General features: G+C 41.3%; 1 protein-coding gene across 2 annotated transcripts; it reads left to right on the forward strand.

The window, feature by feature from the left end:
- Window positions 1-25,850, forward strand: SDCBP (syndecan binding protein). Of its 2 annotated transcripts, XM_004580573.3 has the most exons (9): window positions 1-91; window positions 9,501-9,565; window positions 14,504-14,582; window positions 15,891-16,000; window positions 18,945-19,106; window positions 20,778-20,953; window positions 21,778-21,949; window positions 23,810-23,901; window positions 24,696-25,850. In XM_004580573.3, exons 2-9 carry the CDS (start codon window positions 9,515-9,517, stop codon window positions 24,748-24,750), a joined length of 897 nt encoding a protein of 298 aa, XP_004580630.1. In that variant the 5' UTR covers window positions 1-91; window positions 9,501-9,514; the 3' UTR covers window positions 24,751-25,850. The 2 variants fall into 2 exon arrangements, with proteins under 2 accessions (XP_004580630.1, XP_004580631.1); XM_004580574.3 differs by lacking the exon at window positions 1-91 and having other exon boundaries at window positions 18,948-19,106.
- The last annotated feature ends 505 nt before the right edge of the window (window positions 25,851-26,355 follow it).

The raw sequence follows: 26,355 nt of genomic DNA on the forward strand, positions 1-26,355 counted from the left end.
CCTGGCGGGCGGGCCTCGGGCGAGCTCCAGTTCGCTCTTCTCGGGTCTCCAAGTCGGTGCCCGGGACCCAGGCGGCGGCGGGTCTGCCCAGGTGAGTGATCCCTGGCGACAGGCGGGCCGCCTGTGCTGCCTGCCGGGCCAGGGAACAAAGGACCTTGGCTGGGGGGCCGAACCGCTTAGCGGAGAGCGCCCTTGTCACCGGGGACCGCTACGCCCGCTCCTTGGGGCTTCCGCGTCCGGCTGGGCCCCGGGAGGGAAAGTTTGGGGAGCGACGCGCGCTCCCGACCCGGGACCTAGTGGGGGTCGTGGTCTCACCGAACGCGGAGCCCCGAGGCCCGACTCCGGGCGACGCCGGCAGCGCTTCCCGGGCGGGTGTCCTGACCCTGGTGGTTCCCCTGGAGACCGGTGAGCAAGGAGCGGCTGGCCGCGGTTGCTCCAGGTGCTCGGCATTCCTGGGGCTGTAGCTCAGCACCTAAGCGGTGGCCGGCGGGGAGCGGCCGGGACGGGCCAGGAGGGAGGCAGTGTTGTTCGGCGGGCTAAGCCGCGACTTTGTGAAGAAGGTGAGGAAGAGGTCGCTGGCTGTGAGCTTATTTTTGGAGAAGCTGGAGCCTAGCTAGGAACGTTCCCAGTAGGGTGTGTTCAGAAGGAAACGCGCGTATCCTGGTGAGGTCTGGTGACTCAGAGCTTTCGTTTCAGGATTTCCTTTGTATTTGGGGGAACTGCAGGAAGTAAGGATGTGGAAACTTTTCTCTTTCACCGCAGTGGATTCTGGAATCCCTAGCCTTTGCATTGCGCCAATTTTTGAAAAGAGCTTCTAGGATGATTTAGTCTAGATGTGTTGTCTGTGTTTACTTTTTTTTTTCTTCCCATTTAAGGGCAATACTTAGTGGGTTATCAAATTGTTAATTTTTTGAAAAGAGGAAACTGTTGATTAAAAGGGGAAAAGTTGAAAAGCTGCCACAGGCCTTGTAATTAGATTGATTTCTAAATGGGTGATTGGTGTATTCATTCATCTCAGATCTGCTTTGTGTATTCATTCTCCTGTGGCAAATAGTAAAAACCTCTTTTACTCAGCTGTGTTCACTTTTGTGCTTTAAATGACATGTAAGTATAACACATCAAGTGGTTTGGGCCGGAGAATAAACATGAGGAAATGAAATGATGTGTGGAGCCTTCAGTGAATGGTCACCTTTTTATGGTTCAAATTTAACTGTGGCAACATTAATGCTTAGTTATGTTTGGGCATTATACATAAGAATATAAAAATCAAGACCAAAAGGGAAAGAATTTGCTACTGGTTGACACTTGAAAGTAGTTTTAGCTAAACAGTTCCTTGAAATGTGCCTGACTGTATTTTTTTCCTCTTTTTGTAAGTTTGGAGTACTTTTTTTAAGGTAATAAAAGTTGGGATTCTAGAAAGATTCCCCTAATCACTTTAAAAATACTTTCTTCAGCTAATAATAACTTGATCATTTACTAATTTCTTTCCAAGTGCTGCCAGCATTTTATTTTTGTAAGTGTATTTTCTCTTTGATAAGGTAAGCGGTCACTGCTAAAGATTGATGCAAAGGGTATAGATTTCCAAAGGGTATAGTGTTTAGAATCTGTTTATGTCCCCTAGCCAACTGCATTGCCTTTTAGTAGGCTGCCCACTGTTTTTCAGTTCCTTGGACCTCATCCAGGGCGATTTTATCCCTGTACAGGCAACGGCTAAATATATTTCTGCCTTTCTTTTTAGTATGAATATTAGAATGTATGCTGTTAAGCATCATGCCTTTTTTTTTTTTTTTTACAGTCAGTGAAAGTATTTTGGAGCTTTTAAAATTTTTTGTATGTATAAGCGTATCTGTTCACTGAAGACCTGAAGTGACGTTGCTGTGGGTCGGGGAACTGAATTTATAATTTTGATAGATACCAGGCAACTCACTTGTTCATAAAAATTGTATTGGATTTTTATACTCTGAAAGCTGATAATGTGTAAATGTTTCTCAAATCCTTGTTGTCAGCGAGTATTGTTAAACTGGGTTTTTGATTGTCCAGTAGGCCAGAAATGAAATTTCCTATGACTTGATGTGCAAAATTCCCCTAGGTATTTGTTAAATAGAAGATTCTTAAACCCTCTTCATAAAATCTGTGTCATCCTGGCAAACTATTTTTAACTAATGCCCCAGGTGGTTCTAATGTGATCATGAGCCAAGTTTGAGAAACATTTCCCTGGAAGACTGAGCCAGGTCAACTCCAGGGAACTAGGGTTTCATCAGGAACTCTCACATAGGGATAGGAGCCTGAATACTTGGGCCATCTTCTGCTCGTTTCCCAGGCACAGTAGCGGGGAACCAGTTCAGAAGTGGAACAGCTGGGCCTCAGACAAGCCCCCTTGCCTGTGGTCTATGCTATAAAGCCGGCCCTGAGAGGTGGTTTTCTAAAGCCTAGTGAAGCACTTCAGGGGCCTTTTGGAAAGCAAGGGCAGTGTCAGGATACAGCAGGGAGCAGAGTAGGCCAGTTCTGCCTTAATGGTAGGCTGAGGGCACCAGTTCTTTCCAGGAAATTAGTCCAGGGAAACGAAGCTGTTACTGTAAGGGAGATTGTGATAAAAGAAGCCATTACTGTGGGAAGGTAAGATGACAGAGGCCCCACACCCTTCCCCTATGGTGGGTTCCTCCACCTTGTTGCGTAACCATAGTTCAAGTTCAGTTGAGATTCCCTCTTAGCAAGGGTGTGGGGAAGTGTGGGGAGAATCCCAATTCCTATGAAATTACAACACAATGTAATTAAAGAATAAATTTAATTAAAAAAAAAAAGATGACAGAGGCCCAAACACCTGGGCCATCTTCCATTGTTTTTTTTCCAACCCATTAACGGGGAGCTGGATCTGATTTCATTAAGTTAGACACTTAGTGCTACTTTGATCTTATTTGTCAAAGGAGTTGATAAATATTTGTTGCCTTCGAGGATGAAGCATTTGATCTACTTCATAACAAATTGAATGTTGTCCTTGCTCTTGTTGCTAACGTAATGAGGCAATAGCAAAACTGCAGAATTGAGGAACAGAGGTTGCCAGACTAAAAAAAATGTCTCTTGAGTTAGACCTCAAGGCTGTGGAGAATGTTGATGGGTGGAAAGTCAGGAAGGGCATTCCAGGTAAACACAACACCTTCTGCATTGATGAGTTGGCACAGGGGATACATTCCTTGGCAGCAACTAGGAGGTAAGTTGTAACAAAAATACTTCATGCTAGCAAACACATTTGATGAAATTAAGTCACGGAAGTTAAGTCTTAGAGGAATATATTATGCTTGACAACAGAATTTGAGAGTTAGTTGAGTTAGAACATCTAAAACAAACCTAAAACTAAATTTTTACAAGAATATAAATTGGCGTAATATATGTTATCTTACAAAAAGTTCTGAAAGCTGATTTCTAACCTTGGGTTGGTGATTCTAGATAACCTGAGGATTGTTCGACTATTTCAGGTGGTAGTTGAGGAGAAACTTCTAGAAAACCATCCGAGTTCATCCAGTTCATTTTTCATGGAGACAAAGGAATCTTGCTACTAGCCAGTGGTAAAGCAGAACATAGGAACAAAAATAGAAATAATTCTAGACTGCCGGGAAATATCCTGTCCAGTGAATTTTAGTTCCTGATTTTATGTATCTAGCATCCAATTTTGTTTGTGGTAATAGTGTATTTGTTCATATTGATGAAAGTGCCAAAAGTTAAAACCTTGCATTGAAAGGAAAGGCTGCTAGGGAGCTGATTCATTGAATATGGGTATTCAATTTTATTTTCCTGGATTCATGGAATTACATAATATTTGATTGTTTCTCATTAAAAGCTGTATTTTATTGGTAAATCTAGATCTTACTTTTTCCTGAAGAAGTCCCAGGCCACTTCATTTTCAGTATTGAACTGGAGATTATAACCAGGGAAATCTGTCAAAAAACAGAAATAAAGACAGTTGATGCCTCATCATGAAGGCAACATAGGAAGCCCAGGCCCTGCTTTTCCCCACAGAGGAGCTAAAGGAACTATCTCAGCATTGTTACTAAACCATTTCCCTTAAGAAGTACATAAACAGTTAAGAGGCTCACCTCATGTGAGCCAGTGGGAAATCTCATGGCACGTATTTATTGTAATAATTCCCCTTCCTCTGTGTAATGTGAGTTGGAGAAAACTAATGCTCCTGAGTTGTCTGGAGAAGGAAAGAAAAAAACCTAAACATCTAGTGTTTTTAGGAGTATGCCTGAAGGACTATGTTCTTTTGTTACAAAATTTAAGCACAGAGGAGAAAGGGGCAGGTTGTGGGGCACAGAAAACAAAGGTGACCAGTTTTGTGTGTGTGTGTGTGTGTGTGTGTGTCTATGTATGTATGTGTGTGTTTTAAGATTTGTTTGAAAGGAAGATTTAGGGGGAGGCAGAGGTCTTATATCTGCTAGTTCCCTCCCCAAATGGCCTTAACAGCCAGAGCTAGGGCAGACTGAAGCCAGAATCTGGAATTCTGTCTAGGTTTCCCATGTGGGTGGCAAGAACCCAAGTACTTGGGTCATTTGCTGCTGCTTTCCCAGGTGCAGTATCAGGGAGATCAGGGAGCTGAATCAGATGTGGAGTAGCCGTGTGTTGATCAGTGCTTCTAAGGGATACCAGTTGGTGTCTCCAGGAGTAGCTATCGCACTATGCCACAACACTGTTCCCTCTCCCCCAGAGGCCCAATTGAAATTGTATACACTCAGCAAGATTCCTTCCATGTTGTGGTATTGAAGAAGGATGAGAAAATTCCCAGTGCCTGCTATTATCGTGGGAAGGAGAAAGTTGGAATGTTTGTCTCTTAAGCAGTTTGCTCAGTGACTTTCCTGGCTGTCTTGGAGCACTGCTAGGAGTCAGTGCGTTGTCTGGTGTTTTGCCTTTCAGCATGTTATCCTAAGGGTGATTTCTCTATTGTTTGTCTTGGAGCCCTGCATAAACTGGCATAGTCTGGATTCTTGAGGCCCTTGAGATGCGGGACTTGGTTTTACTCCACGGGGCTAACATGACTATTGCAGTCCTGCATCTCGGGCAGTTATGGGATGCAAAGTGGGAGAGAAAGGTGGAGTGTGCCCAGCTGACTGCTGCACCTGCTGGCTCTCGAAGCCAGAGGACCTCTGCAGACAAGAGAGCTACGGGCTTACAGTAGTTCCGGGTTACCTCAAGTACCACATAGAGCTGCCAAAGGGATTCTGGGGATTCTGAAAAAAGAAAATCAACAAATTCCTACAAATATTTATACATACAAACCAGAGATGATGTAGCCACCATAAAATATTTGAAAATATGCAGACTTCCTAGCCAGGGTGATTGGTGAAGACCTGTCCCTTTAGAGGCAGTCCATGAAGATTGTGAGAGGTGTCTGGTTTTGCACATTGTTACCCCAGTGTGAAATGTATAAAGAATTGGGGAGCAGGACACAATCTCAGGAACAACATTTTCAGGAATTGTCCCTAAGGAAACAAGTATTTCAGTTGGTCCACAAAGGTTTCCTCGGTTACCTCAGGAAAATAATGTGTAAACAAAATGATAATAGTAATTTTTAAAAGCATCTGAAAAATTGAATGTGCAGAGTGTGGCAGCTAAATTAAAAGACTTACCTAGAGGGGCTCAACAGCGTGCTTGCTGGGTGGAAGAAATAATCAGCAAAGCCAAAGATCACTTGAAAGTTCTTCTTTTTTTTTTTTAAAGATTTATTTTTATTACAAAGTCAGAGATACAGGGAGGAGGAGAGACAGACAGGAAGATCTTCTGTCTGATGATTCACTCCCCAAGTGAGCCTCAACGGGCCGGTGCATGCTGATCCGATGCTGGGAACCTGGAACCTCTTCCGGGTCTCCCACGTGGGTGCAGGGTCCCAATGCATTGGGCCGTTCTCGACTGCCTTCCCAGGCCACAAGCAGGGAGCTGGCTGGGAAGTGGAGCTTCCGGGATTAGAACCGGTGCCCATATGGGATCCTGGGGCGTTCAAGGCGAGGACTTTAGCCGGTAGGCCACGCTGCCGGGCCCTTGAAAGTTCTTTTCATCATACAAACAACAACAAATGGAGTTTGAAGACTGCTCGGAATGGGAATAGAATGACATTTAGCGGACCGATATACTGTCGTGCAAGTTCCAGAAGTAGGAAAAAGAGATAAAGGTAGCCAGTTGAAAAGCTCAGACTTCCCAAATCTGGGGAGTAAAATTGATACCTGGATTCAAAAAACCCAATGAACTCCCAATAGGAGCAATCCAAAGCCATCTACACATACTGAGACACACTGGTATCAGTTGGTCAAAACAGCGTTTGAAAGCTGTAAGAGTTAAGAGCAGCTTATGTACAAGGGAACATTCATGAGAATCTTATAGTTTCCTCAGCAGAAACCTTTCGTGCCACAAAGTGAGCTAATTGCCTCCAAATGCCAAAAGAACTGCCAGCAAAGTATCATTTAATATTCCATGAAAGTGGAAGCCAGATTAGGAATGTCAGTCAAAACTGTGACAAGAGATAAAAAAGGACATTTTTCATAATGTCAATTCACAGGAAGGAAGAAAGATTATTATATTTACTAAGTTCACAAACACAGAAACCTTGGGAGAAAGAGGACCACATTCATGGGAAATTTCAGTAACACAGTTTTGGTAATGGGTAAAAAAAGCATCCAGGCAGACTATGAATAAGTTAACAGAGAACTTAGACAATACTGTAGACCAGATGGATGTAAAGACACGTGTAGAATGTTCTCAGTAAAATGGGATGTGTTTTTATTAAGTGTGCATGAAAGATTTTCTTGAAACACAAGGTGACAGGACAAATGATAGCAAATTTAACACAATTGAATTCATTCCACATTTCTATTCACACACACAGAAAAGTGAAATTAGAAATCTACAGTGATGGAAAACTAGAAAATTTATAATTATGTAGTAATTAACATAGCACTGATTATTTTGGGGAGTCAGAATAAAATGGGAATTAGAAAAATAATTTTGAATATGCAGAAACTAATATGCCGAAAATAGGAAACACAACAAAAACATTTCCAGGAGGGATATTTTTAGTGGTAACCACCCCCATTAAGAGGAAAACAAACAAACAAACAAAACAAACAAACAAACAAAAGATCTCAAATAGCCTGGCTTTATTCCTCAAGTAATTAAAAAAGGAAAGTAAACTCAAAAGATGTGGATACATTCCTAGCACATTCAATCTGACAAAATAATTATGAAGAAATATATAAAATCAGAAGGCGAATCCGTAACTTATAAGAAGATTATGTTAAAAATCCCCTCAATGAAGAAAAGACTAGACCTGTGGCTTTACTAGAGAAATGTGCCAAACCTTTGAAGACTTGGTGGCAGGCCTTCTTAAACTACCCAAAGCATTGAAAAAAAGGATCACTTCCAAAACTATTTTTATATAAGGTTGTAAGATGGAAAACAAAGAGGAGACGAAATAGGATCAAGAAGAGGCGGATCATGAACTCCCAGCCACTGCAGCTTAACTGAAAACCTGAGGAAGTGGGAAGCCCCCTTCCTCACAGGCTGCCGCACAAACCCTGGGACGGGAGGAATGCCCTCCTGAAAGAGGCAGCAGGGCCGCGGCTCCTACCCTGTGGGGACACATGCACAAGAGGCCATCTGTCACAGTGAACCTGAGGACACCCTGTTCTTGGACTTCTGTAATCCAAAATTGTGAGAAATAAGTATGTATTGTTCTTGAGCCACCTCGTGTGTTGTTTCTGCAGTGTAAATAAAGTAAGAATCTAATTCTTAGGGTTGAGATCCAGTGCATATTAGAGAGAGCAGATGGAACTCAGGTGTATGGTGAACTTGCCCGAGACCATGCTGAAACTTGCATTTCTGTCCCTTGGTGTTCAGCGCAGAAGCACCTGGAACAGTGCTTGAGAGATCGGGTGGTGAAAGGGGTGTGCCTCTCTGGTGTCACTGGTACCAGGCTGCTCCACCGAGTGCTGGGGTGTGCTGCTGTGAGCTTGGCAAAGGTGCTGCTGGAGCGTGGCTGGAGTGTTACTTTGAAAGCAGAGAAAGTGAAATATCTTCCCTCTCCAGGGTACCTCCTCTGACAAGTCTTGAGAACAATGGGCAGAATATTAATATTTAAATGACACAGTTCCAATTTTGCAGAACATGCAACAAGATTGATTTGGAGATGGGAAATGATTGGTACCTGGCTCAAGAATATATGTCAAACCCTAAACCCAGTTAGTATAATCTGTTGCATGGAGTGAATCAGACATTCGTCTCAGAGTGGCTGAACTGCTTGGGGCCAGCTCCAGCCGAGAAGGGTGCATGGAATAGGCACAGAGAGAAAAGAAATGGACCACTACAATTTCAGCATCATAATGGACAATGCAAGAAAACTCTCCCCCCTTTATTTATACAGAAACAGTCACAAACTCTGGCACAGACTTTTTACATCATGGTCAAGTAGGTATTTCCAAGGATAATTTCTGCCGTTTGTTTCACCTTAAAGCAGGATGTTATCCATCCTGACCCTGTGGTCGGGAAGTCCTGAATAGATGGTGCATATCAATCAGTAACACATTGAATCAGTTAAGGGAGGAAATGCATCCCAGAAGGAGGGACGTAAAGATCAAGGATGGGCACTGGGGCAGCAGAGACAGCATGGATTGTCAAAGGCCCTTTTGCAAGATGTTACCAGCACCATCAACTTCCACAAAAACCAACTCCACAAAGGCAAACAGAATTAGCAGATTACAGAATTCTCAGTGGGGTGGTCTGGTGTCCATGCGAAGAGGGGTGGAACTGCATTGAGGTGGTTGCAGGGACATCCTCTGGGCCTTGCCTGGCAGCGGAAAGCTCCTCCTGGCCTTGCCTGCAGGGGAGTGGCCCTTACACCTTCTTGTCCTCCACTCCCACTGCCCGGACCCTAGCACTGAACAGTGTGCCCATGTAATGCTTTCAGAGAATTTTGTTTTATAATATTATATTATAAAAAGCAATTCATGGTAACTAAAAGTTTACATTTTATTGCTGATTATGTTATATCCTACAGGTAAAACTTTAATAGTTGTATACATTGTTTTATCTATATACATATATATTTTTCTTAGTATAGAGTTTTTTGTTGGTATTGCCTCTGCTTTATATATTTAATACATTGATCTGCTTTGAGGCTTTTGTTGTAAGAAGACCTTGTGCAGTGCCTAAGAGCATTCATTGTACTAAAGATAGTGTCTTTAATCCAGGCTCATCCCCAAGCACTGGTGTAAGCTAGGAGTAATTCACATGACTGTTCTTTTTGGTTTTCTAAGCTTGCGAAATGAATGAAATTTCATTTGAAGGAAAGTTAAAAGTTAATGTGTGCTGAGTATAGTTCATGTTGTAGCAGAGGGGATAGTTTGGAAACCTTTTATAAGTTCAAATGTTTCTTCTTGTGTTAAACAGTTGTTCCTGGTTTATACATAGTATTTTAATTCTTAAGACAATTGAATAATATAACTTTTTATTCTCTCTAGATAAATCAGCAAAAATGTCTCTCTATCCATCTCTTGAAGACTTGAAGGTAGACAAAGTAATTCAGGTATGTTGATTTTGGAAAGAATGTATTATAGCACACATTCTAGTTGTAGCAGAAGGAAGAAACTGAAATAGCAGATGTATTTGTTTTTATACTTCAAAGCTTTTGTTTGGTTTTATTGTAGTTTGAAAAGTTACAGAAAAACTGGCAGTGATTGGTTTGTTTTCCATGGAAAAGTTATGGAGAGAGAGGGAGGAAAGGGAGGGAGATAGGGAAAGAAAAAGAGCATCCTCCATCTGTTGTTTTGTACCCCCAAATGACCACAAAGGCCAGAGCTGGACTGGTCTGACTAGTCTCATCTTTACCTGGTACCACAGAGCTTCTTCTGGGGCTGCAACCTGAGTGACAGGGACCCAGGGCCTTGGCCATTTGCTGCTGCTCTCCGAGGCCATGAATAGGAAGCTGGATGGGAAGTGGGGCAGCCAGGACTCAAACGCATTCAAATGGGAAGCCAGCACCTCAGGTAGAGGAACAGGGTGCTATGCCACCTCACAGTCACCTAGCAGTTTTCTTTGTATTTCAATGAGAATTAATAGTCATGCAATATACGTTCTTTAGAATTCGATATAAATTCTTCAAAAATGGCTTGGTTTTTCTGACAAAAATGTAAATTGCATGAAATAGATTTAATAAAATGCAGTGCATCCTGTGGATGTTCATAGTTTGGTGTAAAATTGGTACCTCTTTCTTCTGATCTTTAAGTATAGCATCTTTAATTCTGTACCTCCTGATTGTGGCTGCAAATGGGAGAGTAAATGCTTCGTTTAGAATAGAGTGGTAGCATAAAAACACAGGGAAATTGTGATTTGTTTTCTATTAGAATCAAGTAGTAGGTATTTTCCTTGCTTATTCTCTAAGGAACTACTAGAAACTACAGTATTCCTCATGCCACTGAATTGCATGGTCCCTCGTGCAGTGATTAGCTTTGAAGACATGCATTTTTGCTCAACAAAGCAAAATGAGCCTAGCGCGGTAGCCTAGTGGCTAAGTTTCTCACCTTGCATGCACCAATATCCCATATTTGCACCAGTTTGTGTTCTGGTGGCTCCACTTCCCATCCAGCAACCTGCTTGTGGCCTGGGAAAGTAGTCAGGGACAGCCCAAAGCCTTGGGACCCTGCACTTGCGTGGGAGACCCAGAAGAAGCTCCTGGCTCCTGGCTTCAGATTGGCTGAGCTCCAGTCATTGTGGCCACTTGAGGAGTGAACCAGCAAGTGGAAGATCTTTCTCCTCTGTATCTCCTTCTCTCTGTATGTTTGCCTTTCCAATAAAAATAAATATAAATAAATCTTTTTCTTTTTTTAAAGTATGGGGTAGATCCCTGAGCGGTCCGCAGAAACAGAAGAACAGTAAATTTCCTTCGGGACTAGGGAGAGGAGCTTTCTCTGGTCCTTGCCTGCTTCCAATTTTGGGTCCCCACCCCCTCTTGTAATAACCATCAGGAGCACTCCAGAAACCCCTCAAAACAAACAAACAAACAAACAAACCAAACTAGAATAGATAGAGAACAACAAGGAAAGCTTAGAAACAGAGAGGAAACGGTCAGCGGGGATGTACTTATAACTCACTGGGTGGGACACAAAGATTAGTTACTCCTCACTGGGGTATGGAAGATTTCTCTGCACACCCCTCCTAAACATGCTCACCTAAACTATTGACATATATCCTGTTAGAATTATAAAGTTAGACCACCTGAAAAACAGCCAGGTTCAGCTAAAACATGCTTCAATGCTATAAACTGCTAAATACTAAAATTAAAATAGGCATGAGACAGCTGAATAGCAATCTAAGCCATTTTAAGGTGTATAGAACACGGTTGAATATAAACCAATTTTTTTTTTTATAAACCAAAATTGAAATGTCTATGAAGAAGTCACAGGTTGTGGTTGAGAACCTGCATTTTACTATTAAAATATTGGTTAATCAATACCATGTCAATTAATGCCACAATGTTATAAATGGTTGGAAATATTATGTTGGGGCTTTTAATTGATTGGGATGATACTCTGCCGGCTCTACCTTCAGACCAGAGATGGTCTCACCAAGAAACCATTGAACTTACCAGGACAATAAGATGCTGGACTTTATGCTTGGTAAATACCTCCAATGAAAGAATGTCAACTGAATTTGAACTATGGAAATGCAACAAGGTGGAGCAGTCCGCCGTGGGGGGAGGGTCTGGGGAGGGGCGGGGGGGAATCCCAGTGCATAAAAAATGTATCACATAATGCAATGTAATTAATATTTAAAAAAAATGAAATGCAATAAAAACATATGTTTAAAAAAAGAAAAAAAGTATGGGGTAGCAATCAGTTCTCATTGTTACAAAATGTGAGCATTTTTGTGATGGTAAATTGTAACATGTAATGAACCAATCTGTTTACAATTTACTTTTAATTTTATTCGCAAACTTAGAACCTGTTTGGCTTTTGTTTGTTAATTTGGAAAGATAAACCAAACTCCTTTATAACTCTTTATTGCTAAAACTTTAGTATGGTAGTTATGAGACAATTCATTTTGGGTTTGTATAGTATTTCAGAACTCCTTATCCTGAAGATCATTTTTACTGAGCCCCTGACTTCAATTGCATGTAAGATGTACGTCTTAATCCATTAATGTGTTGAAAGTGTTACAAATGTGTGAGAATTTTTAGGCAAACAATGAATGTTTAGAAAACCTTTACTGGTGTGAAAGGAAAAAGAAATGAATAGTAGCCTATTGCTAGGATAACTTTGTAGCTGTGGATGAGAAAATTGTTATGTGAAGGGAATCATGACCAGTTACACGCTGATACAGCTGCCTTGTGAGCATTAAAATGTGGTTCATAACATGTCTGAAATCCACACTTCAGTTAGCAGGACTTCAATGCCTTGGAGATGGAAGTGGTCTGTTCGCTGTCCTTAAATGGTCTGCTCTGCCCTTCTTTAAGTACTCCTGTTTCGTCAGTATTTTATTCATGTGGTTTTCTTACATCTCTGATGTTTTTCTGGACAAGTGCTTCCTTTTTAAAAGGCTTTGAGCTGAAACATTTTGCTAGAATAACCATTGGGCATTAATAAGACATCAGTACATTATCTGGTAAGAATGTACAGGTGCATATAAAAGAATGGCTGTACTTTGTTCTGAGGCGGGGGAGGACTGAATTTTTCTGAGATTAAATTAAATTAAATTAACCATAGCTTTGAGTAGACACTTTGAATTTTGAAAATAGCAGGAAAAAGTTGAGATTGACAAATGTCAGATTGAAAAAGAAAGAGGGCTCCAGTGTCTCTTGGGCTGCCATCTTGAGAGAAGCAGCTTGCGCGAGTATCCATTAGGAGCGCCTCTGATGGTCAGAGCAGAGGGTTGGCTGCCAGCCGACGCAGAGCAGAGTAGGGAGGGACGGTGGTAAGACATGGGGTAGGGCTCTTTATTCCCACTAGATTTGAAAATAAACTAGCTGTTAAAATTGTTCAATATATTTTTTACTTCATTTTCTAAGGTGAATGATACTTTTGTTTTTGTTGTTGTTGTCATTGTTGTGGCTCAGAAAAGATACTATAGAGGAGCAAATACTCATTTTCTCATTTTCTGGCCTTGGACGCCATAGCAAAGCCAGGTTGCTGCCTTTATTTGAGAGGCAGAGAAAATGACAGCACACGAAAAATCTCCTGTTGCTGCTTCTATCCCCAAATGCTTCCAAGAGCTAACGCGAAAGCCAGGAACCCAGTCCACATGTCTTGTGTCTGTGGCAGGAACCCAACTGTGTGAACCAGGGTCATCTTAGGTAGAAAACCAGTCAAGAACTACAGCCAGAGGTTAAATGAACCTAGACACTCCGTGTGGGATGCTACTGTTGCAATCACTAGGGCCAGCTCTGTGGTGCCCCAGCCTAGGCGACCACCTGCAGCACCAGCTCCCACCTCTATGTAGGTTTGAGTCCTGCCCTGCTACACTTGTGATCCAGCTCTTTGCTGCTGTGCTGGGTGAAGCAGTCAGTGGAGGATGGCCCAAGGGCTCGGGCCCCTGCACCTTTGTGGGAGACCCTGATGAAGCTCCTTGCTACTGTGCCTGCCCAACCCTGGCTGTTGTAGCCATTTGGGAGTTAACCATTAATGAACTCTGCCTTTCAAATAAAGGAGTCCTTTAAAAATAAAATTGAATGTAAGAAAAGTATACTTTATTAAAAATAAATAAATAGGCCAAACACCCACCCCAAAATGCATTTTTTGAGTTACAGACTTCTCTTTAAAGATGTATTGGTGGGCCCGGCAGCATGGCCTACCGGCTAAAGTCCTCGCCTTAAATGCACCGGGATCCCATATGGATTCCGGTTCTAATCCCGGAAGCTCCACTTCCCAGCCAGCTCCCTGTTTGTGGCCTGGGAAAGCAGTCGAGGACGGCCCAATGCTTTGGGACCCTGCACCCGTGTGGGAGACTTGGAGGAAGTTCCTGGCTCCTGGCTCCTGGTTCCGGATCAGCACAGCACCAGCCGTTGTGCTCACCTGGGGAGTGAATCATCAGACGGAAGGTCTTCCTCTCTGTTTCTCCTCCTCTGTGTATATCTGGCTTTGTAATAAAAATAAATAAATCTTTAAAAAAAAAGTAAATATGTATTGGTGATGAAGGAATCATGACTGGATATGACCTATACTACTGTAACAATATGGAGGAATTCAGTAATGGGGGCAGGGCTTGGGGAGGGGCTGGGGGAATCTCAGAGCCTATGAAACTGTGTCATAAAATGATATAAAATTTAAAAAAATTTAAAGAAGACATTGGCAAAGAACTTGAATAGATATTTACCTAAAATAAATAAAGATGTGTTGCTAGATGTATTGAAACTAAACTTCTTGAATAAAACTTCAGTGTGTTAGTGTTTTTGGTTGTACTGGGTTTCACTTAGAAATTATGTAAGTATTTATAGCACAGCATCTTATTTGGATTTTCTTATGTTTTTCAGGCTCAAACTGCTTTTTCTGCAAACCCTGCCAACCCAGCAATTTTGTCCGAAGCTTCTGCTCCCATCCCTCAGGATGGAAGTAGGTTTCTGCATTTGGGTTCATTCTACAAGAACAAATATTTGCCAAATCTTCTTTTACTGAAATAGAGAGTGCAATATATCCCTAATTATGTTGACATACTATATAAAATCAACGGTTGAAGTTCAGTAATAAGAAAACTATGGGGTTTGGTTAAAAATGACTGTGTACAGTAAACTGTTAATAGGAAGATATGCTTTGTGGCTTAGTGACATTCGATGTTAGCCTCAAAGGCTGTATAATATGGCTATCTCATTTGTGAAAAAAGCCTTGCTTGCAAACTAAAGTTTCCTCATGCTGCTGTTAGGAAAGAAATTCTTTGCTGACAGAGCTTCTAAAATTTCCAGCCACTTCCTTATTTTTGCATTTTCCCAATCCCACAGGCTGTTCATGTTCTATATGCAGTCTTTGGCTCGTTTGAGGGTCTGTATCCTCTTACTTCAAAGTTCAGAGGGACTCGGGACATAACCTCTAAGTAATATGACTTCAGATATAAAAGAAATGTCAGGTGTTTGTACTTGCCGTCTTAAAACTATGACTTTCTTTTTGAAAATCCATTTTAATTACAAATCCTGTGAAAAAGAGCTGTTAGAAATAGGGTACTAAAAAGTCTAGAATACTAAAAAGTCACAGTTAATCTTTTAAACGGCTGTTTCTAATATCTCACTGGAATGTGGGTAAGCATTTTTTAATGATTTACTTATTTGAAAGAAGAGAGTCACAGGGAGACAGAGATCCCTATCTCTGGTTCACTCCCTGAATGACTGATGGCCAGGGCTGGGCCAAGCCAAAGCCAGGAGCCCATTAAGGTCTCTCACATGGGTGCATGGGTCCAAGCACTTGGCCATGATTTGCTTTTCCAGGCACTTTAGCAGGTACCTGGATTGGAAGTGGAGCAGCCTGGATTTGAATGGGTGCCTGTATGGGATGCCTTCCTTTGCCCCAACACCAGCCCTTGTTAACATTCTTAAAATGATGTGACATGACACTAAATAAATTGATAAACTTTGATTTTTTGGTTTCGTTTTTTAATTCAAACCAGTCCTCTGTGAATATTGAAGATGACTATATTTAGACATCTGAATGTTTTTATATTTTTTTACTTTGATCTCATTTTCTGCATTTTCCATTTCTTATTGTAGAAATGAGGAAGAGCCCCTGTGGATATATACTTTAAATTATATCTAGATTTTTTTTTAACTTAAATGTACCTTTTAGCACAGGTAGAAACCATAAAATGATCATTTTCATTTGCAGTAACATACCAGTGCTACTTTCTTTATTGATTCTTTTATTTTTTTATATCAGGTCTTTATCCAAAACTGTATCCAGAACTTTCTCAATACATGGGACTGAGTTTAAATGAAGAAGAAATCCAGGCAAATATGGCAGTGGTCCCTGGAGCACCAGTTCAGGGGGTATGTATAATTAATTAGGTGGATTTAATTTTGAATTACATAAAATTTGGCTTATAGTAACCTTCTCTGAAATCTGAAGCACTTTGTATTTTAGCTTCCAGACATTAGGCTTAATGTATTGATAATATTAAATCATTGCTGTAAGACCATAGTACTTTATAGCACTTACTGTAATTACAATCAAATAATTCATGAAAATAGGTTCCATGTGTGTCTAGCCACCATAACTGTAGTGCTAATAAACTGTCAAATATTTATTAGAAACAAACTATTGTTTAGTATACAGGTGGGAAAACAAATCCTGCTTTTTGACAGAGGTAGTTTAAGTAATTGGATAAATAAGTTAAATGAATGAAAAAAAGAAAGTAAGTATGGAGTACCTGTGCAATTGCAGAAAGTTGCCTCTTTCCGCTAGGATTACCGTAAATACAAGGAAGAGATTAGACTAGCAGAGGTGGAAGCTTGGGGAGAGAGCCATGGAGCTGGGCCTCGGAGCTTGGAGCTACTAGTGCCCCTGAGGAGCTGTGCAGAGGCTGGCTCTAGGAGTGTCAGTAACGGCTGGAGGCTAGACCCAGCTGCTACTCTCAGGGCTACAGCCAGGCCCAGGCAGCGCTCACAGGCCCAGGCAGCGCTCACAGGCCCGGGCAGTGCTCACAGGCCCGAGTAGTGCTCACAGGCCCAGGCAGCGCTCACAGGCCCAGGCAGTGCTCACAGGAAGCAAGAAGATATTAGGCTTTTAGTGTGTAATGCTTAAGTAGTAGAAGCTGACCAGAAACACACTGTCAGAGGAAATAAAATTCAAACCCCAGCATCACCAGGGAGTCTAGAAGAGTGAATTTTGGAGTTGCCTATACCATTTGTTTCTTTAATTCCTTCTATTCTGTACACGGATGTCAACAAATATTTCAAGTTGGTAGGACATTAAAAACTTCATACTTTCCCCTTCGGGGATACAATTCTGCTTCATAAAGCCAGAATTCAACAAGCTTTTTCATAAACATCTCATAATGCTATTCTAGGCTCTCATTAGCACACATGATGTCTATCTCATACTCCTGGTTGTTTACAACTTTAAAACAATACAAAAATTATTCTCAGCTCAGGAGTTTATAAAATCAAGCATCAACCCCTGACGTAGTACCATCACCATTTCTCCAGAAAGGCACAGTTCTCACATGGCCTTTCATCACCGTGGTCATGCTATTGATTACTACCCTAAATAATTCACATGTTCAGGCCAATAGTTTTAAGAAACAAAATGTGGATTAACCATGGCTAATAATTCATGTGTAAAGGAAGTATGAGAAGCAAAAAAAGGTTATTTTTTGTCTTTACAAGTGTTTTTCAGATCCAAGCGGAGAAGGTAGTCATCACTGCTTTGAGTATCTCAAGGGGCTTCAAGGCTGCAGTTAGTGTATACGGCTTCCACTGCTCCTCGGCCAGCACTTGAGCTGGCTGTCTTTTTTCATTTATTAGGGTTACCTAAACCTCTGTTTTTGAGGCATCTGAATTGCTAGGGCTCTTAGTGCCCTACCTTTTGCTTTCATTTCATGCTAAAGATTTTTGGTAGCTTTTCTGTCTGGCTGATTTTTTTTCAAGATTGATTTATTTTATTGGAAAGTCAGATATACACAGAGGAGGAGAGACAGAGAGGAAGATCTTCCGTCTGATGATTCACTCCTCAAGTGAGCCGCAACGGCCGGTGCTGTGCTGATCCGGGGCCAGGAGCCAGGAACCTCTTCCGGGTCTCCCACGCGATTGCAGGGTCCCAAGGCTTTGGGCCATCCTTGACTGCTTTTCCAGGCCACAAGCAGGGAGCTGGCTGGGAAGTGGAGCTTCCGGGATTAGAACCGGCGCCCATATGGGATCCCAGGGCTTTCAAGGCGAGGATCTTAACCATTATGTTATTGTGCTGGGCCCTAGCTGATTTTTCATCTCACTGAATATTTCTTGTGTTTCAGCGCTATCCAGGTCATCCTCCCACCTTCTAACCTCTCTTCACAGGAGCAAATGAGAATTTTATATGCTAAAGGTATACAGCATGGTACATAGGCATAGGCATAGTAGGTAGATAGATATGGTGACCATAATCAAGCTAGTGAACATCTATCATTTTACATAGTTACCGTGTTTTTGTGGTGCTGTGAGAGTACTAAATCCATTATTGTAGCACATTTCAACCATTGTGCATTGATTTTGGTTGTGTATTTCTCCTCCTATTAGATTGTCACCTTTAAAATTCATAAACCTTGAGGCATGTGATTTATAACTGAAGAATTAATTTGGTTTAAATTTTTTTCTTTACCTGATTTTCTTATGCCTCCTGTAGATGCAGTGTCTTTTGCCTTATAATTTCTGTGATTGTATTCTGATTTCTAATGTAGTGGTATGTTAGTGAGTGACACTTCAGTTAAGACTGTCAGCTTTATAGTATGCAGTTGGAATTATGAATTCTAATGGAATTAGATTTTTTGAATCTGTGATATTTTCATCTGAAGTTCTTTCCTATTACCACTGCTCTGGGCATCACAGTTTGTGACAGATCAGAGCTTTTAATCTATTAAAATTTGTTTGAGCGTATCACAAATTGCAATTAAGAACCCTTGGTAAGCCCTTTCTTTCCACCTGTCTTTTTGGTTTGAGGAGAAAGTCCCCCTAAAACAGGAAATCATTTTTTCTTGAGAAAACTTGAAAAAAAAATGAGAAACGTGATACCTACACAAGTTTCTTAGTATATAGCCATTCTGAAGCAGTCTGCTTTGCATATCTGATTTTTAAAATTCATATTGATATTAAAGGGGATGAGGAAAAAAAGTTGACTTTCTCATGTGTGTTAGAACGTATATAACATGCCCTTTTAATCCTCAGCTAACACTAAGATAAGAATGTTGCTCTGAATGGATAAGATTATCAAAGATTATTCTGTTGGCACATGTTTTGTCAGCAGTTGGTAGCAAGGCCTTCCAGTATGAACTATATGGTGGCTCCTGTAACTGGAAATGATGTTGGGATTCGCAGAGCAGAAATTAAGCAAGGGATCCGTGAAGTCATTTTATGTAAGGATCAAGATGGAAAAATCGGACTCCGGCTTAAATCTGTAGATAATGTAAGTATGTTTACTGTCTATTTGAATTTGCTTAAGTAAGTTACAGAATATTAAGTGATTCATGTTACAATAATTTGAAATTAAAATGCTTTAATTGGTTATAATGGTATATCTAGAATTGAGAATATTTTAAATCTGCTAATCCAAGTTTGTTTACTTAGAGATGCCCTATTTTGAAGAAGCAGAACTGGAATTTCCAGGCACACTCATTTGTGTGTCTTATTTTGTGTTCTGTAACTGAAATAAAGTTCAGTGACCTATGTACCTTGTAATTGGTATAGCAAAATTCCAACATAGAAACGGGGCAACATACGTAAAAGAAATGTCTAATCAGTGATAATCAGTGTTTTCACTTTTAAACCAAATGGTAATTTGAATTCTGAGATTATCTTACGGCCTCATTAGTTCTATCTTTAAGATATAAATTTAATATGTCATTTTTGTGGCAAAACATTTTAATTGGGCAGTCATTGCTTTACCTCTCATCATACTGGAGAAATGAGATAGGGTCAGTCTTGGAGGAATCCTTAATTGTGAAAGATATAGAGGGGTTTATGCTAATTCAAGCTTATAGCCACTATCTATTGAATTTTTTTCTTTTGTTTAGGATTTATTTGATGAGCGTGTGTGCGCGCGTGCACACACACACACACACACACACACACACTCCATTTTCTGATTCACTCCCACTGTGGTCACAGTGGCTGGAATTGGGCTAGGCCAAATCCAGGAGGCTGCATCCCCCATGTGCGTAGCTAGGGCTCAGTTACTTAAACCATCTATTGCAGCTTTGTCAGGTGTATTGGTAAGCAGCTGAATCAGAAAAATGAGCAGCTGGGATTTGAGCTGATACCCTTGTAGTATGCTTGTGTCACAGGTGGTGCTTGGACCTACTGCACTAAAGTGCTGACCTCGAAATGTTTTGTGGTTAACTGTCCTACATTGTGGGGATCGAGGCAGTGCATTTGTCCACTGGCTACTTCACGGAATGCCACCTAGTTGTTTCTTAGTACCCAAGGTTAACAGATGAGAAGAAAGCTCATCTGATGTACTTTTAAATTGTATAGATAGAGTTTAACCTTATAAATTTATTTCCCTGGGCTTACTTTTCCTTTACATTTGCCTATTTATGTTTTGTTAAACATTTGAGAGTTATATAATATCCATAAGGGTTTAATGCTTAGTTATTGGCACTTAAATGATTTATTTATTTATTTAATTCAAACAGATCTCTTACATATGCTGGTCTTTCCCTAGAGAGCGCAATGTCCAAGGCTGGACCAGATCAAAAAGTTTCTCCTGGAACTCAAGTACTTGGGCCATCTCCCCAGGCCAATATCAGGAGGCTGGATCACCTAGTGGAATAGTCAGAACTTGATGCGGGAATTATGGGTATTAAATTATTTCAGGGTGGTGGAGGAATAATTGAGGTTGGCCTAGTGGGTCATGCATGATTCAGGTCTCACTTTTTGGGAGGTTATTGGCTTGATAAATTTTTTAGATTGTTTTCAGGGGATGACTTGACACATTAAATCACACTGTTTCTCCTTTTTGTTGTCAGTTTGTTACTAGAGTTAGATGTCTAATGCAAACAGCTGCTTCCTAATTTTTCAGTGTGTTAAAGTCATTATAACATTGGTAAATGACCAAAGCTATTTTCTTATCATCCAGGGCATATTTGTTCAGCTAGTCCAGGCAAATTCTCCAGCCTCCTTGGTTGGTTTGAGGTTTGGTGACCAAGTACTTCAGATCAATGGTGAAAACTGTGCAGGCTGGAGCTCCGATAAAGCTCACAAAGTGCTCAAGCAGGCTTTTGGCGAGAAGATCACCATGACCATCCGTGACAGGTGAGCCACTGCGTAAACAGTTCAAAAGGAAGTCCAAGCAGACTTCCATTGTCTTTGGCTTCCAGGATTCTGTGGAAATAGAATTTTGTTGCAGAAAATGACCAGATGCTATGGATAAGTTTTACATTCTTGCAGTTATGTGATAAAGGTTGTTTTTACATAGTATAGCTTTTAAAAATAGCATTCTGATTTTGCAACATGCACCTCATTTCTGGGCTTATAGAAATCTGTCGTCTAAATGGGCTCTTCATTCTCTTCAGAAAATAGTAAAAGGTGTATTGGAAAAGTAGCTGGTTTCACCCCAAATCCTCTGCTTAAGTATCCAGCCTGGGAGGTTTATCCACAGTGCTAGCTAGGGTCCTTTAGGAGAGTCAGAACCAGTGTAGAACTCTAAAGTGGTTTGAGAATCCTGGAAACCACATCTGGTCATGTAGGGTGGAAGACACTAAACTAAAGTTAATTTGAAAATTTTATTCTTTTGAAAGGCAGAGCAACAGAAAGAAAGTGGAGCTGCCAGGACATGACCAGGTACCCCTATGGGGTGCTTGCATCGCAGGTGGCCACTTAGTGTATGCCACAAGGCCAGCCTCAAGGGAAGTCTTGATTAGTGAATTGAGCCATTATGAAGATATCCCAAACACAGACACTTCTTTTTTGAAAAGTAAAAGTTTTCTGTCAATATGTACTATCAGTTGTAGTAAGTTCTTATTCAGAAACATGGTTTTTATTATAGAAACTATCCAAATGGCAGAATTTATTGCATATGAAATCCATTAAAATGTTCACCTTGAGTTTAAATTTCTTAACTGAATTCATGTTTATAGGCCTTTTGAACGGACAATTACCATGCATAAAGATAGCACTGGGCATGTTGGCTTTATCTTTAAAAATGGGAAAATAACATCCATAGTCAAAGATAGCTCTGCAGCCAGAAATGGGCTTCTCACAGAACATAACATCTGTGAAGTCAATGGCCAGAACGTCATTGGATTGAAGGTAAGGAGCGGACCTCGTGCCTCAATCTTTTTAACTTTAGCAAGTGTCTTTCTCTTTGACAGTTTTCATGCTTCAAAATAGAGAAACTAAGTGAATGATGAAAGAGATAAGACCTGGGGTTCTGGCCCAAGCTAACTGTGCTCTCAGGCTGGTCATGGGTTCTCTCTCCTGGTGCCTGGAACTGTCGTTCCTGTGGGAAGGGGCTAGACAGAATGATGGAGTTAACACTTGGTGGAAGGTGGGAGCAGTGAGGATTTGGATGGTTTTCTGAATGGATCCCCAATTCTTTTTCAATCCGGGAATATGGGTAGTGAGTACAAGCTTTGGTTCACATTCACTTTTTGTTTTGTTTTTCCCCTTAAAATTGCTAAATATGAGGGCAACTCAAAACTTTTTTATAGAAAAATGGAATTGTTTTTTAGTGAAAAAAGCTTAAATCCGTATAGTTTATCATCGTACACGCTTGCATTAACATTTTGAATTCCCTAAGTAAATTTGTCTTAAAAGTCTGAAGATGTTAAGATACACCTGCATATTTCAAAAAGTTTGGTTTAGATTGGAGTTAACTGAGAATATTGTAGTATTGTATATGAGGGAAACTGAAAATTATTTTCTTCTGATATATTCAACTCAGGGTTTTTTTTTTTAACATTTATTTTTATTGGAAAGGCAGATATGCAGGGAGGAGGAGAGACAGAAATGAAGATCCTCTGTCCAATGGTTCACTCCCCAAGGGGCCGCAATGGCTGGAGCTGAGCCAATCCGAAGCCAGGAGCCAGGAGCCAGGATCCTCCTCTGTGTCTCCCATGCTGCTGCAGGATCCCAAGGTTTTGGGCCATCCTCCACTGCTTTCCCAGGCCACAAGCAGGGAGGTAGATAGGAACCAGTGCCCATATGGGATTGTGGCATGTTCAAGGGGAGGACTGTAGCTGCTATGCTATCGTGTTGGGCCCTCAACTCAATTTTATTACCAGCTGCAAAATTGTTTCTGTAGAATAAGGCTTGGTGGGCTCAGCGTTGTAGCCCAATGGCTAAAGTCTTTACCTTGCACATGCCTGGATGCCATAGGGGTGCTGGTTCCCATCCTGGCGGCCTCGCCTCCCATCTAGCTCCATGCTTGTGATCAGAGAAAGCAGTCGAGGATGGCCCAAAGCCTTGGGACCCTGCAGGCCCATGGGAAACCTGGAGGAAGCTCCTGGCTTCTGGCTTCAGATTGGTTGAGCTCTTGCTGTTGCCACCACTTGGAATTGAATCAGCAGACGGAAGATCTTCTTCTCTGTCTTTGTCTCTATATCTGGCTTTCCAATAAAAATAAATCTTGGGCCCGGTGCAATAGCATAGTGGTTTAAAGTCCTCGCCTTGAACGTGCCAGGATCCCATATGGGTGCCGGATCTAATCCCGGAAGCCCCTCTTCCCATCCAGCTCCTTGTCGGTGGCCTGGGAAAGTAGTCAAAGATGGCCCAAGGCCTTGGGACCCTGCACCCGCATGGGAGACCTGGAGGAGGCTCCTGGTTCCTGACGTCGGATTGGCTCAGCTCCAGCCGTTGCGGTCACTTGGGGAGTGAGCATCGGATGAAGATCTCCCTCTCTGTCTCTCCTCCTCTCTGTATATCTGCCTGTGTCACATAATGCAATGTAATAGTAAAAATAAATAAATAAATAAATAAATCTTTAAAAAAAGACTAAGGTTTGGTAAGGAAAACTACAAAAATATCTGAAATCAGGGGTCGGCATTTTAGATATCTAGCACAACATAACAGGAGGTATATTGCATATTTTTTTTTAACCAAGAACGGGTTTTTTAGACATTTATTTTATGAAAGCCTTGGTAAAATTGATTTTCATTCTGTTTTTATCAGGACTCTCAAATTGCAGACATACTGTCAACGTCTGGGACTGTGGTTACCATCACAATCATGCCTGCCTTTATCTTTGAACATATTATTAAACGGTCAGTACACGATTCACGTGGTTATGTAACGTATGTAAACACTCTTCTGTTACTTGCTAAGCTTCAGCATGTAGTTGAAGAGGGTACCAAGCAGAGCAGGGCACGCTGTCAGCTTTGGCTTGACTGCCAGCGCATGTCGTTCTGCTTAGGACACATTTGGTCCCAGTTGAGGAAGGAGAATTCTTAGCTGTGGCATGTTACAAGTAACAGTTCTAATCCTTCCTGTATCCCAGGTGGCAGGTAGGGCTAAGCGGTGCTGTCTGTTCACATGGACTGCAACGCTAGTAGAACAGGGCTAGCAAGTGACCTTCTCCCGCGCTTTTCAAACCCTAGTGTCCATCATGGGGTCTTTGCTAAGCTAAGCCAACTGGGAAAAATCCTTTCAGAATCATAATAAGAATGTGAAAATGAGATTAAAGGTTCATAAATATAACCTTTATTTTGTAACTTTCCTGGAATACTGTTCTAGGGTTCTCTTTTCTGAAACCAGTGGTAACCAATCCTTCCTTTCTGATACATTCCCCAGCTTAGCACATCCATGTCCCTTTCTTTAATCACCAGCCTTGGATTGAGGACTTAATCTCACACCTGACCTAGTAACCTTCTAGTCAGGAATATAGAGGGCCTTCCCACTATTAACTAGAAGATCAGAGATTTGTGGCTCTGAACTTGTTTCAGTGACCCTCCCTGTCTCCTTCAGACTTGCTTGATGTCCACAAGTTCTGAATTAACTTGGATTAACGTGACATTTTTGAAAAGAAAATCTCTGTATAATCAAAGTGATTCTCTTGTAGGATGGCACCAAGCATCATGAAAAGCCTGATGGATCACACCATCCCTGAGGTTTAACAGCTGCAGCACAGCGGAAACACTGCTGAGCAGCTTGGTTTTCCTTTCCCAAGAACCTCTGTGCGATGCCCGTGAAGCTTGCCCACAGCCAGGGAGCATCTGCTGCATGAGGGCATTCCCGTCTTCCACCGTGGCTGGCATCCACTGGTTCACCTGATCTGTTCTTCAGCTTTCACGATAGTTGTAGCCTTATCCTGGTTTTACAGGCTGTGAAACTTTCATAAGATTTGACTGACTTTCCTAGAATAGTTTCTACTGGAAACCCGATGCTTTTATAAGCCATTTTGATTAGGATGGCTGATACCAGCTTAGCTCTGTGTGAGAACCAGTTACCTTTCTTCCAAGTAATGAGTAGTGCTCGTCATGTCATTTTAGTTCTTGGTATATTTGCATTTTTAATATGTACGGGGTAGTACATTTAGAATGATTGCCTTTGTAGATGGCCCCCCCACCCATGTACCCTGTATGTATGTAAAAACCAGTTAGGTAATTGTTGGTTTCATTCCATGTAAGCATTATTCAGTGTATGTAGGTTTTAAGAGATGATTGTCATTACATTTTAACTACCTTCACTTATATGCTTCAACTGCCGCCTTAACTATGTAAGCTCTAGAATGAAAGCCAAAATATAATCATTGCTGCCTTCCTAAAACTCAAAATGTAGTTCTGTATTAAACTGAGATGTACCCTAGCCCAGACGAGGTTAACGGTACTTCTTGAGCTATAGCACAGCTGCTTAGTTGTATTTGACATTTTCTAGACATCACATATGGAAACATGTTTCCTCTCCAAAATTGCCAGTACTGCTTTCTGAGAAACAAAGCGCTATATATTTAATGTAAAGTTTCTACTTTGAACAGGATAAACTTTTGATTCCTCCTTTCATTTGTAGGTGAAGCAAAATGATAATTTTGCCATTTGAATGTCAATATTATGTAACCTAGCTACTTTGAGGATAATCTTGAAATGCTTTCCTGGTAGTTTGTTCCATTTCCAGGTTTCTCCCTCCAAACAGAATGACAATGACACACTTTTTCCTGATTTGTTTTCTGTTTTGGTTTATGCCTATCCTAAATAAATACTGTGTAAGTGAAATTTTAGTCTGTTGCATCATTTGGATGTTGTCAGTAGCTTCCTTGCAGTTTTGCGTATGGCCTTGAGGGACAGGGCATGAGGAGTCTGCCCCTGGGAAGCAGTCATCTTCCCAAGAATCTGCCATGCAGGGACCCTGAGACCAGTGCCCAGAGATGAGCCGGGCTTCCAGCCGGGAATGCCAGGGGGCAGGAACTGGGTCACATGTGTGCCAGTCAGGCCGCGTGCTTAGGCTCTTTATTTCACTAGTAAAACACAGGAAGTATTTAAGACACTCAAAACTGAGAAATTCTTACCATGGTCTATTTCAAGGTTCTCCTCCCATCTCAAACTGCCTGTAAGACACACCTGTATCCGAATTAATTACTCAGCTAACTGCTGTATTGTGAGTGAAACGCTGACTGTGAAATCAGTGCTGCAGCTGTACTGTGAACCTGGTTTTGATGTTCAGAAAAGCAGACCCTAATTGGCGTCTCACAGCTTGATTATCTTGCTCTCTGGACGTGAGTCTTG

Source organism: Ochotona princeps, chromosome 9, assembly GCF_030435755.1.
Source record: "Ochotona princeps isolate mOchPri1 chromosome 9, mOchPri1.hap1, whole genome shotgun sequence".
Classification (NCBI taxonomy): domain Eukaryota; kingdom Metazoa; phylum Chordata; class Mammalia; order Lagomorpha; family Ochotonidae; genus Ochotona; species Ochotona princeps.

What these genes read in the sequence shown, in the direction of transcription:
- SDCBP (XM_004580573.3), top strand. Translation starts at nt 9,515, where the DNA reads ATGTCTCTCTATCCATCTCTTGAAGACTTGAAGGTAGACAAAGTAATT. An exon ending in AGGTAGACAAAGTAATTCAG is followed by an intron (nt 9,566 to 14,503) that starts GTATGTTGATTT and finishes TATGTTTTTCAG; the next exon opens with GCTCAAACTGCTTTTTCTGC. An exon ending in TTTGAACATATTATTAAACG is followed by an intron (nt 23,902 to 24,695) that starts GTCAGTACACGA and finishes ATTCTCTTGTAG; the next exon opens with GATGGCACCAAGCATCATGA.